General features: G+C 34.7%; 1 protein-coding gene across 2 annotated transcripts; it reads right to left on the bottom strand.

Annotated features, from left to right (window-relative positions):
• Positions 1–160: 160 nt before the first annotated feature.
• On the bottom strand, positions 161–13,354 carry LOC124457932 (WD repeat-containing protein 13-like). Of its 2 annotated transcripts, XM_047008074.1 has the most exons (15): positions 13,208–13,338; positions 13,049–13,104; positions 11,104–11,195; positions 10,991–11,033; positions 9,234–9,403; positions 8,625–8,707; positions 8,017–8,155; positions 7,741–7,909; positions 7,046–7,105; positions 6,826–6,909; positions 5,521–5,579; positions 3,847–3,966; positions 3,047–3,165; positions 1,358–1,506; positions 161–422 (listed from the first exon to the last, which is right to left on the bottom strand). In XM_047008074.1, the coding sequence occupies exons 1-15, from the start codon at positions 13,281–13,283 to the stop codon at positions 375–377; spliced, it is 1,467 nt and encodes a 488-aa protein (XP_046864030.1). In that variant the 5' UTR covers positions 13,284–13,338; the 3' UTR covers positions 161–374. The 2 variants fall into 2 exon arrangements, with proteins under 2 accessions (XP_046864030.1, XP_046864031.1); XM_047008075.1 differs by lacking the exon at positions 161–422 and having other exon boundaries at positions 1,466–1,506; positions 3,043–3,165; positions 13,208–13,354.
• Between the last annotated feature and the right edge of the window lie 233 nt (positions 13,355–13,587).

Genomic DNA, 13,587 nt, shown 5'->3' with positions numbered 1-13,587 from the left:
GAGGGAGTGAATGATAAAAATAAGTTTTCAAGTGGAAGTTTTTCACCCAAAATTTCCTTTTGGCATCCATGTTTTTAACAACAGTTCCCAGGCCCCTTTTTCCCCTCCAGGTAATTTAATAGAACTGAATGATTCGAACACGGTCATCGACCAACCAGAGCACGCCTTATACACATTTTATTTTATAAAGTTGTTTACTATTTTAGTCATTTCATTTGATTCCCATAACTAATTTTGCAACTTCAACATACAAATCATAAAATTGGATTGAGTTATCAAGTTAAAGGAAAAATTTTCTAACTAATGGTTTCACTGCCAATCAACGATTCGTTGACATTCGCTTCTAACGTGAACATGAACTGCAACATGCCTCTCTAGATGTTGTATTTTCTTTGTTCTCTTTTCCATACAATAACCGTTCCCTTAAAAACGTTAAATAACTTTTTATGTTGTAGTAATGATCAAGGTTAGTGACGTAGCGGCGTAGCTAGAATTGGAGTTTTCAGTTATGGTCCTGCGATAAAAAATTCACATCATTTTCATGGTAAAACAACGATTTAGTTGTGTTAACAAACTTAAATACTGAATTGCACAACGTGTTGTCTTAGGTAAATTTCAGTCAGGTTGCTAGTTCTAAAAAGAACTAATGAAACCAAAAATTAAGATATAAAATCAAATCATACGAACACAACGCATTTCGGCAGACATCTCATCAGCTATAAAAGTCACCTCCCTGTTTGGGGATGTCATCATTCTATCTAGTCTTCATCATACACAAAAATGGTTTTTATTTCAAAGCAGACGCAGCTTTTGATATGCAGTCTGTTGAAAAGCATTGTGTGATTTAATTTGTATTTTAATTTTGGTTTTCAGCAGCTCTATTACCTAGTTGTCACTTACCATGACAAAAAACTATTCAAAGCTATTGTCATTATAATTATTCATTTCTTTAAAATCTGTTGTTTTCGTATGGAGTTAACACAGAAAAAATAAATAACAAAACAAAATTTGTGTTTTGGCTACGCGAGAGATCAAGAGTCAGTTCCCAGAATGTGATGTGCCCATTTAGTTCTATAAGTTCTTAAGGCTTGAGGTAGTAAGGAGAATTCAAAAGAGTTTTACAAGGAAACAATCAAAACTCAATATTTCTTCTTCGATTGACGTCAGTAAATAGAATTTTTGCAAATAAGACCAAAAAGTCCTCGCCTTCTCACATTACATGCAATTAACTTCATCACAGTGCTTTAAAATACTCAAGAAAAATTTGTGCAATTTGCAATCGTGCGAGCACAATTGAGCAATGTTGGGTCCAACAGCCATAACACATCCACCACAATCCACAAATGGCATACAGTACCTCAGTATCACATGACGCCAGTAAGCTTTCGTCGTAATTCCAGCAAACATCTAGGACTGGGGCAGAGTGCCCTAGAAGCTTGTTCACACATGACTTCTCTTCTTTTTCAACGTCAAAAAAGTACACAGCCATATCTTCACTACCTGTGACTATAAAGGTGTTTGAGGACACGTTAAAGTTCATACATTCATATTTATGTGAAGAACAAACTTTTCTAAATCAGACATGTTTCGGCATACCTATGCCATCATCAATGCGAATATGTAAATTGCTCTTTCGTTTTACGAATCAATTGACTTTCATATGTTAATTACAAGTAAATATTTTTAACACTGTACTCATCTAATTTATCTGTAAATAACTTATCACTATTTAAATAAATTAAGTATCACATGTTTTAACAAAAGAATGCCGAAAACATGTCCGTATTAAAAAGTTCTAAGTTGAAGAATTTTCATTTCAAAGCACCAAAGTTCTCGGTAGCATATTAGTTTGATTTGTTCTCAATTCTAGACATTTTATCAACAAAATCACATCACACCTATACAACGTCGACGTATCATAAACCAACCTACATGGGACTATTGACGAACTACTTCAATTTCACACCACTTTTATACAAGACTGGATTAATACGTACACTTATAGACAGAACATACAAAATTAACAACAACGACAATGGCTTTCAACAAGAACAAAAAACATCACATCTATTTTATTACGCAACTCTTTCCCACTACACTTCATCGACAAAACTGTCAAACGATATCTCCATGACAAAACTAATATTAACTGCAAAGCAAACACCAAAACATCCGATATAGTAACCACGACCAACAACAATTAACAGTCCATAAAAACTCTTTACTTTGAACTACAGTACATCAGACATCATTCACGACTCACACAGCGCAGACTTACAAACATCATCAAACGATTCTGCACTGACATTAACATCCGACTAATTTTCACTTCCTTCAAAATGAAAAACTACATCCCATTCAAAGATTCTATCCCTGATTCTATTAAATCTATGGTGGTATACCAATTCGATTGTGCGGGATGTAATTCCCGATACATTGGCGAAACTTCCCGTCACTTATCCACCAGAATCAGGAAACACACCACAAAAACTCATATATTATTCGACACCTTTTAAAATTTACTTCATGCAAAACTAACTATTCATCCTCTTGCTTTAAAATAATCGACACTACAGATACTGCATTCGCACTCAAAATCAAAGACGCACTTCACATTAACAAAACTAACCCTAATCTCAACGTTCAAGTTTTTCGTTTTAACTCTATATTCAGCTTGTAAATACTTTCATCGTTAATTCTAACCACTATTTCATTGTAATATAATAATCTATTCATTAGTGTATAAATTGTATCACAGTATTATATTACTCTTATATATATTCATCACCTACGTAATACTCCTTATAATACTGAAAATGGCATCATGACATGGTGAAACATGTTTATTTAAAAAAAACTTCTCGTTTTTATTAAATGCGAAATAAAAAATACAAGTGACTGAAATTGCAATATTTAAACATTTCAAAGCACTTTTTGAGGGAAATCTTTTTAAATATCAGGTTTATGTAAAACAACAACACTTTCAACAACATATGCAAGTTTCGGCTCAAAATAATTTAGATCAGCAGATAAATTTCTTACCCACCGACGCATGCTCCTTGTCTAAATGACATGAGAGGACAAAATGAGCTTCGAATACCCAGACGCTCGTGGCGAACTTGAAATGATCTTTTCAAACTCAATGCACCCTCTTCGTTTGTCACTCTAAAAATATTCAACTGATAAAATCTATTGAGGCAGAATTTTGACATTTACTCCGTGCAATACTGAAGAGTATCACACCAAATTTTGCAACATGCAGTGATGCAGTTTTCAGATTGCAAACCAATTAATGATCACTTCCAAAGTAGAAGTGTGTTATTCTACTTCTATCTAAAGATATTTAACTTAGCTCCATCACGCATAAATCATGATTATGGCATAACATTGCTAAATCAGCTTTAGGAAGTAGTGGTTTTCGTCGATAGTTAGTCGTATATATCTAAATTTGCCATCTTTGCACTTTTTATCTACACATGTGTTCATGAAAATGATGTATTAGGAACAAAATTTTTAAAAATGCAAAAAATGGATGGTTTTTAAAATATTACTATGTGCAATGTGATGTAATAACAATATTCGTTGCGGAATTAAATATCCACATGGGGAAGAGCGCAAACACAATTCTCTATTGAAAAGCTACACTATGTCGTTCCAAATTTTCTTAGCCATGTGCGAAGCAAGAGGATGGAGAGTCACCATGCAACATAAGAAAGCTGAGATTGAGATTGGTAAGAGAAAAATCAACGGACAAAATATTTATTCTAGTGAAAGTACATACAAAACACAAACTTTTGTAACATTCCTTTAAATATTCCATACATATAATGAAACATGAGCACCAACCTATACAAGCAAAGATTATTGTCGGCTACATTTATGAGGAGCGACGGATCCCTTGCTTCACGGTTAATCCAGCTTCGATAAGATATAGACGTAATACAGCATCCATAGGCGACTACGATCCTAAAAGATGAAAATATGTTACTGAGTATTGTCTGCTCACTGCTATATAGTAGAAAAGTGGGGCATCAGTCGGTTACATCATAATGCTGGTCTCTTGCCAATGACATTTAAATTCGTGAATATAAAAAACATGGTACTAAAAACAGTATATACTTACTAATAATATATACCACTGCCATATATAGACCTGTATACATACAATGTCACTGCTATATATAGACTGTCAATTTCACTGTCATATATAGACATATACTCAAATATGCTTGCCAAGTATGCCATTTAATTTTCCGACTTTTAGATAGAAAAAATAAAAAAACCTGAGTTAGGAATAATTGTACTGTTATTAAGCTATGAAAAACCCTTCGACTACGTAAATATTTCATGACTGAAGGCAAAATTTGAAGCGACGAATGCAACTAGTCTCAATTATTTCCACACATGGCCAGAAAAAAAGTGTATTACGTCAGTGCACAAAATACAGGACTTTACCCCAAGTGCACGAGTCCGAAGGACGAGTGCAATTTGAAGTCTTTGAAAAACTCACGAGTGCATGTTTTCCAAATTGCACGAGAAACCATGCTATTACCTTTACAAATAGTATGCTTCAGTGCAATTTCCATGCAGAGATTGGGAGTGGGCATTTAACCGATATTGGAAAGTGATTTTGTTTGGATGTACGGTGGCTCACAAGGGCCACCACACAAAATAAAAATATTAATACACACACAAAATAAAAATACACACACAAAATACATTATACACACACAAAATAAAAATACACACACAAAATAAAATACACACACAAAATACATTATACACACACAAAATAAAAATACACACACAAAATATGATTGCGGGCACTTGCAGTGTCGGATTGTCGGACTATCATATTATCAGTTTGTAATTGTTGTAAATTGTCATGTTATGTTTTGTAGTGTGTGAATATACAGTATGATAAATTGTAAAATGTTTGTCATATATTACTAGACAAATTGGAAAATACGTATATAGTTATTAAACTGTGGTTTCAGTGGAAATCCTGTACGTAAATTCAAAATACTTAGGAGCACTTTTTCTACCCAATGTGGCATTACGTACAGGATTTCCACTTAAACCACAGTTTAATAACTATATACGTATTTTCCTATTTGTCTAGTAATATATGACAAACATTTTACAATTTATCATACGGTATATTCACACACAACACAACATGACAATTACAAACTGATAATATGATAGTCCGACAATCCGAAACTGTATAATGTGTATAATGTATGTATTTTATTTTGTGTGTGTATAATGTATTTTGTGTGTGTATTTTTATTTTGTGTGTGTATAATGTATTTTGTGTGTGTATTTATATTTTGTGTGTGTATTAATATTTTTATTTTGTGTGGTGGCCCTTGTGAGCCACCGTATGGATGAGATGAAATGTCATGTAAAATGTTGCAATTTACTGTCATAATTTCCTTTTCTAAAACATTGTAAAAACCATCTGTCATTGTATCTTTAGTTTGGTACAGTCAATTGTTATAAGAGTATAGTTCTTACCTCTTGCCCTTCTGTAATCGTCCAGTAGCAATATCAAAGCAAAACGACAAGATACATCCCTGTAAAACAGTGAGGTACATGTAAGCTTAAAGCCCGCCGCACACTGGTGAACTTGCCGCACGTACTTGTTATTCGTGACAAGTGTGATCGACAAAATTTCCTAGTGTGCGCGGAAGTTTTGAATAACATTTGTCATTCGTGACAGATGAGTCCAATATCAAACGCGTATGCGGCGGGCTTTAAGCGATGTGAAGACATGTCATTTGAAGTGATGCTGATGTTATCAACACAATGCTATAGTAAAATAAGTGAGTATACGTACTGCATGATATTCAGCATTATTTACAATTATAAAATAAAAAACGCGTAATTAATCAAAGAGAATTTCAAATTCTGAATACATGCCAGAGAAAAAGTTGAAACATCTGTTTTTAATTTATCTGTTTTGCATTATTGTTATGTTATAAAAGAAAGAAAAGATGTTTTTGGCGTTTGCACTCGCTTATAAAAACCTCGGAGATATTAGTGAGAGCTCTCGACGTTCAGTCTCGAGCTTGGACTGATCTGCTCTCGAGTTCTTCCAAAGGTCCTCTCCACTTGCAAAAGCCTGCACAGTAAACATCTTTTATTTCTTAAATGATAGAATTATGAGAATTATAGCATGAATATTTTAGTATATCAAAGCTAGAGGTTGACAAAATAATCTACCAAGAATTAAATTTTTTGAACATATCATTGTATGTAATATAAATAAACGGATGAAAACAATGTTTATGTAATAATCACATTTATTTTTTACTTATGTATGCGAAACGATATTTTTGGTGCAATCTGATTTGCTGCAGTAGCGGGCAGCTTTTTAGGATATCTTGACCGTGGTTCAAAAGTGAAATTGAAATTTATAAAACTTATTTAAAAGCCATTTAAATTGTTCACGGAGATAGAAAAATGTATTCATACGGTAGTTATCAAAGATATTTGGTACAAAACAATGCAATTTCAGTACAAACAAGTCGGCCATTTAACAACGCGAATTTCTTCGTTAGGAAGAATTAAAAAATAAATGTTATTTACCGTTAGGTCGGTCCCACCCATTAGCTCACACACACTTTTTAGATATCATAAAGATATTTTTTCCGTACGGACATTCAGCAGGTAAATAACATATATGTCTTTGAGCCCGGGAGTATCGTTACATGTTTGTAGAAACATGTATTTCTTTGATAGATACAAGCATTTGCAATCATGGTGGATAGAAATGAAACAATTGTACACTATCTTGACAACAATGAATCCCAAACGCACCTTTTCGTCACCAATCCACAATATGGTTCCCGTGGATTCGAAAGCCAACGACAACACAGCGCCTGTTGTGCGACAAGTTCCACCCTAACAAAACAAGATAAAGTTTTAAAGGAATGGTATCAATACTTACCCTCAAATACTTCGTTGCATACGCTAGAATGCGGTAAAGATTGTAGATATCGACTACACGTCATAAATACTCCCTATCTTTAAACTGTACCTTCACATTCTTTCCAGTTGAAGTATTGTATACTTGAACATGTGCTTTGTCGTTACCAGTCTGATATTCGCAGTTAAGAAACACATAAAACTCAATTTTCTAGGCGTACATAAAACGGTTTTGCATTGTAGTTGCGCAATGCTTATATGTCCTTACAGTTCACCTTTACAGCACTCTTGTGCTTACTAATGCACTTATGGGTCCATTCTCATTTAAGAGTTAGGCGTGCACCACGAGAAAATAGGGAAGGAAGGTGGCAATTTTTTTGAGCATGAAATTTTTTTCTGGCGACAAATTTATGCAAGATATTTTTTTCGCCAATTTGATCCTGCACGATTTTTTGTCTCATTCTGTTCTATGGCTATCCAAAATGGCATGCATTGCTTATCTTGATTTGTATTCAGTACTCATCAAATATGAAAAAAGTGTGTCTTCACTAGCAGTTCAATTGTGAACAAATAAAAGATTTATGACGAACTGGAATTTGTCATAAAATATTGATAGCCATGAAACTTACTTAAAAAAAGTGAAATTTTGTTGAGGCCTTTTCATATAAAAGTTCCCCTGGCAACAAAGAAAAAGACAAGAAGCCTATGAAATACTGGTTTTTGATAATCGTCAGTCAAACCGTCATCTCTTGCAAACAGAAATAAGTTAGTGAAGGAGAGGTAAACGAGAACTTTCAAAAAGAATACGACAATCATGTTGTTATTCAATGGTTGAAATCGACAAGAAAGAACAGGACAAAGATAAGCATCGCTGAAAACACGAAGACATTGACCTGAACTTGGACTCCACAGTCGTGACGTGCCATCTATTGAGGCAGAAACAATGAAGTCATTTGCCACGGACCAATCAAAATCTAAACAGCAAAACAATGTTTCCCATTAGAAATCTGAAAATAGTTTTACGTAAGTGTGGCGGCACATCTGAACAGACCTTGGTGGAACTTTCATCCGTTTAAATACCTTTTTATGGCAGCTTTGTGTCCGCGAAGAAAACAAGTGACAGACGGAGGAGTCGGAAGAAGGTCGCAAATCGATAAAGTGCCGTCGGATGAACTGCAGGCAAGTTTATGTTTTTCGTCGTGCGCAAATTTAATGGAAGTGACTAAAATGTACGGCAATAAAGAATCCGAAAAAGATAATTCAAGTAAAATTACTATTTTGAAAAACAATTGACTCGGGTTTCAACATGTAATCGCTACTTATAACGATCATCCCCAGTGCAGATACTAGCAAAAAAAACATTAATTAAGCACTTAGAAATCGATACCAGATCTAGAAACTCTCTGAAGTACAAAAGAATTAAAATTTCAACATCAGATCACTCCTTATAAAAACACTAGCCTAGAGAATAAAAGGACTCAGGTTTCAACATCAGATCACTCCTGATGAATACTAGACTACAATGGATAAGGACTCAAGATTTAACAACAAATCTCTCCTGATGAAGACGCAAGATGTAGTGTAAGAGGACACAAGCTTCGACCTCCAATCATTATTAATGAGGACTGGTACAAAAATATCGGATCACAAAAAAGGAGGACATCCAAAAACTAGAAATACCCTTTTCACACCTGCTTCAGCATGCTGATCGAACACGTGATGCATGCCTGCAAATGCGTAGTTTTCACCAAGACTTTTATCACCAGCCATTTTTCTAAAACAGAGAAACCGTCATTTTAATTACTCGATTTGCAAGAAGCGATGAATTTCATTTAAGGGACAGAATGAAATAAAAAATTGTTTGTAAAACATCTTGCGATATTTTTCCGACAAAATGACGAACACACAAAACGTTATATGTGGTCATTACTCATATGTCCAGCTATACCCGAGGACAGCTATACACTCAGAGCCTCGGACGGATACTTTTTCTGTGTAGCATATTGGTGCCCACTGCACATGCGCAGCGGCTACCCAAAAATGCTTTTGCATTTGTTACGTTGCTCTACAAATGCATAAAATAGCCTTTAGCTACGAAATGTCAGTTTTTTATAAATTTCACTTGGAAAGGTTATTTACGAACCCTTGCCACATGGCTCATGCTTTATAAGCCGTATTGATTTTAATGGCTTCCCCAGCGTAAAATCCTTAAAATATTTTTGCTCTATAAGCGTATTCAAATAAAAACCTCAGGTTTTCAAACTATGATACCTTTGTGAAGAATCAAGTCATGAAATCACCTGCTAGCCTCGGCCTTCTTCGTGGGAACGACACCATGTAGCGGCAAATCCTCGTGCATCGTCATGGTAACATTAGGAGGAAGGAACTGAAAAGAGCCATTGCTTTGATAGCGACGGTGTGTCTTCACTGGTGTACCATGATCATTGCCTTGTACGGACTCAAAACTTTGCTATTACCAAAATCAATAAATTTTTAAAACAATTCAAACACATTAAATAAAGGGTTTAGTCAAATGACCTAAGCCATACAATTAGTTTGCCGTCCTATCGTACTAAATCGCCATTGGCGAGTAATCTATATCTTCTATCGGTAATCCTGTTTCTTGAACATAAATAGTAAGAGAACAAGCGTAAAGTTGGATAGCAAAGTGTACCGCGGACATGTAAAATATTTTACATACTACCGTTTGCGTTCAAGGATTGAGTGCTAAAAATTTTTTACGATGTTTCCGTGTCTGAAACGTTACGTTTCCTTGTCGTTTACTGCATGTCTTAGGCATGAAATGCTCACCTGTTAAAGAAAACATGTCAACATTTGACAAGCGCATTAAACAAGTTTTCCTTGAAGAAACAACATTTTTCCACGTTTGCGTAGCACGTCGATCTTCTACTTTTACATTTTGTGAGACAATGTCCAAGTTCAACGTTAAAGGGAGGGATTTTAAATCAGAATAGTTTGAAGTTCTCACTTGACTGACTATAATGGAAGATTTCAATTCTTCAGCTTCAAAGTAGTCAACTTGACGTTTATCGTTGCATCATTGCGAGAAAAAGAAAGGAATCTTCTGAAAAGAATCTTTTCTGTTAACGTTACTGATGAACTTCAGGATTGCCTTCCACCTAATGTAATCTCATAGCGAATTCGTAAACACATTCTAAAAATCTCATCCGAATTCGGGTCTGCTGTTAAACAGCGCTTTGCATCTTGTAGGTCGGATTCATCTTCATCGTTAAAAAAGTACTTTCATCACCTCTGTATTGTAGACCCTTGTTTTGGGTGTCAACTCTGTCCATTAATTCACCAGCTGTCTCAGCAATCATTTTTTAAATTGATATGAGTTAAGTAAGTGAAACTATTTCTTTGGATGGAATGAAACCTTGTATCGTGAAAAAGTTTTCTCCACAAAAAAAGTTCATACGGTTGAACATATTGTCTCAGAAAAATTTAAAAGTAGAAGATATAAACGTGTTGCGCAAAAGTGGAAAGATGTTTTTTCAAGGAAAACTTGTTTGATTGGCTCGGTGAGCTCGCACTCCATCAATGCTAGAACAAAATCGTAGTATGGTGACGCTGCCTCGGAGGTATGTGTGTGAGCTTCATTATTTGATTTGCACAAAACGCTAAATTTTGGAGACGTAATTAAAATCCAAGTCAACAGATGTCTGCAAATGTCAGCGTCGAAGCAAACTGCGTCACACAATAAATACGCGCACCTGATATGAACATTTATATAAATTGATATATTTGTTTACGAGGTTCGTGGTTATCCGTATTAAAAAAAACGACGCGGATGTATTGCAAAAAGTATGAGCACTTTGCTCATGTGATTTAAATATCTGACTTCTGTGGAATTTTTGTGTGAAGATGATAGGTCTAACTTTGCTATGTATGATTTGGTAAGCAGGCACATGAAATACAGCGGAAGAGGATATATAGGGGGATGAAGGAAGATCACAACACTGCACCCTCCCAGAATGAAATTCTTAGATGCTATCTTGTGTATGACAATAAAATGAGTAATAATTTGCATATTTACCTCAACTGACCCAATACGACTAGGTATGCTGGTACTTCTGCTTCTGCAATGGATTTTAAACTATTTTAATAGAAAAAAGGTATAAAATTTAGCGACTTCTTTAACCATGTTACCTTAGAGATTGTAAATCCGATATTGGTCCATGCTGTTTGCTTAATATTAACTTTCTCACATGCAAGTACTGACGACGGACACTGTGGTCGATCTAGCACAAGAAGAAAGAATATAAAATTGAGATATGCAAAATTTTGTAGTGAAAACGCATCGTTGAATATTTTACACAGTTGAAATGCATTAAACATTTTATAATGAAAGATTTTAAACAAAATTGTAAACAAGATTGTAAACAAAAGAGATATAACGTTAGGATGTTCTGCGAGTTAGGATTCCGGGAAATTACATCTAAGGGTTAAAATTATTCCAAAACCTTTCTCAAGTTTGCCAAGCCTCAACTTTTCCGTCATTTATAGCCCCCTGTGGCGGTGGAAGATATTTTGCATTCAGGGGGGGGGCTGAATAACAAAAAATGCGTTGGGTAGGGCGTGGCACTTTGACTTGTAGTTGACGAACTCACCATCAATATCATTTTTTGCTTTTCTTGCTTCGGACTAGTAAAAAAGCTATTTATTTTAGACTGCGCCATATTGCAATTGCATTTACGCCATGTTCTAATAACAACTTTGGCGCGATTTTCTTCCAAGCATTAACTCCCAATACTTCAAGTAAATGAAAGTCTATAGGAGAGGCAAACTTTCAAAATGGCTGATAGTATTGAAGAGTCCATCTATGTCGATGATTTTCCCTTGTGAAACATAAACATATATTATGTGGAAAATATTGAAGAAGGTACTGTACTCTTTGAAGAAGGTACTCTTTGATTTAGGGGGCTTAGCCCCCCATCTGAATTATTGAGGAGGACAGCCCCCTTACCCTCCTTTTCCTCAGCCCCTATTATACAGCCATTGAAGGCCATTTGTGACGTCATGACCTTGGTGAACGTCACAGTGTTTATTAGTAAAATTGCAGTGGTGTTGTACTGTTTTGATTATCATAATGCAGTCCATCGTTTGTTACATGATTTGATTATTTCACAGCATTAATCATAAATGAGTGAATTAAAAAAAAGATCTTTAAACTTTGCCAGGAAAGATGTCTTAAAAAAAACCAACAAATACTTTCTACATTTTCCAAAGCTTGTCAAAGGCAAGAAAGCAACCATTTTATTGCTTGGAGAAGCAAATACAAAACATCATCACCTTTTATGCTTGTCCGAACTGAATAGTAAAGTGTTGACAGAGTCACATTCCGGCATTGATTTCCTTAGAGTTAAAGCTTGTGATCATTGAGATCACTGTGATCCCAATCCCTGAGAGCCTGAACACTAACTGTTTGCACTTTATTACCCTGAGCATGCATCAGGAGTGAAAGCAAAACAATTTCTGTGTTTTTCTATTGTAAAACATTTTCAATGATGCAATGGTAATAAATAAATGAAAATAGAAATATGTGTTTATTATTGTCAGTCCATATGTCCTGGTTCTCATGGCAGTGTACTTAATTACAGCAAAATTGAACATCTTTAACCACACCTAGTGTCTGTTCATTTGACACTCTGCTGATTTGACAGAATAATCAGCAATTCGGCATAATTTCCCTACGAAATCGTTCACATGAATTGATACATGCAAACCATTCATATGACATGTGCAAGTTAGTACAAATGCCAAGAAGGAAATATCTCAAGCCAAAATTAATAATTTCTAAATAAATGCTTTTGATTTCTAATGTAAACTAGTGAGGATACGTTGAGTTGGCAGGCTAAATCATAGAAAATGGTATTTGTTATTAAAATAAAATTTCCAGTGTCATCAAAAACAGCTTTCCCATACTTTTCCAAAGAAAATTGCTCTGTCTGGCAAATAGGACCCACACATCGAAATATATACAAGCCTTATGCATTTAGTTTCAAAATAAAGCATATTTACATATCACCTCAAAATATCAACTACCTCTACATTGCAAAAAAACCCTATATATAATGCTAGAAATTTTTCCTACATCTTTATTGGCAATCTCTCGCAGTAACTGAGTTCTTCTTCTTATGTACAAAGTCCCTATAAAGATAAACAATTGAACATAACATCCAGTATCATTCCACCTCACCTGGACATTCCAACGTAGGTAAAACAAACGGTTGGTTAATAATGTCGCACTTACTGTGCTGTGGATTCACTTGAGCTCGATACGTATTAAATATGGCATCCAAAGCAAGAATTTGTTGACAAACATTCATGCTTCCAATACGAATATATCAATAACAGCACTTTCCTTACTATTTTGAAATTGGCACCACATTCAACACAACAATCAGCACAACTATCAGCACAACTATCATCACCACATTCAACTAAAGTTTATCATTCAAAATGATAAGTTGAATAATCGTCTTTAAAACACATTTTCCATCAAATACAACAGTAAAAAACAATTCTTAACTGTTTATGACTATTTTACTGTCCTTAAACATCACAAAAAAAGTATAAAAGCCAAGAATTTGAAGAAAACAGTAAGCTTCAATTTACAGTGTACTTTTCACT

This window comes from Xenia sp. Carnegie-2017, unplaced genomic scaffold, assembly GCF_021976095.1.
Source record: "Xenia sp. Carnegie-2017 unplaced genomic scaffold, XeniaSp_v1 HiC_scaffold_6, whole genome shotgun sequence".
Classification (NCBI taxonomy): Eukaryota; Metazoa; Cnidaria; class Anthozoa; order Malacalcyonacea; family Xeniidae; genus Xenia; species Xenia sp. Carnegie-2017.
Note: the sequence above shows the minus strand (reverse complement) of the source record. Positions and strands in the feature narration are given on the sequence as shown.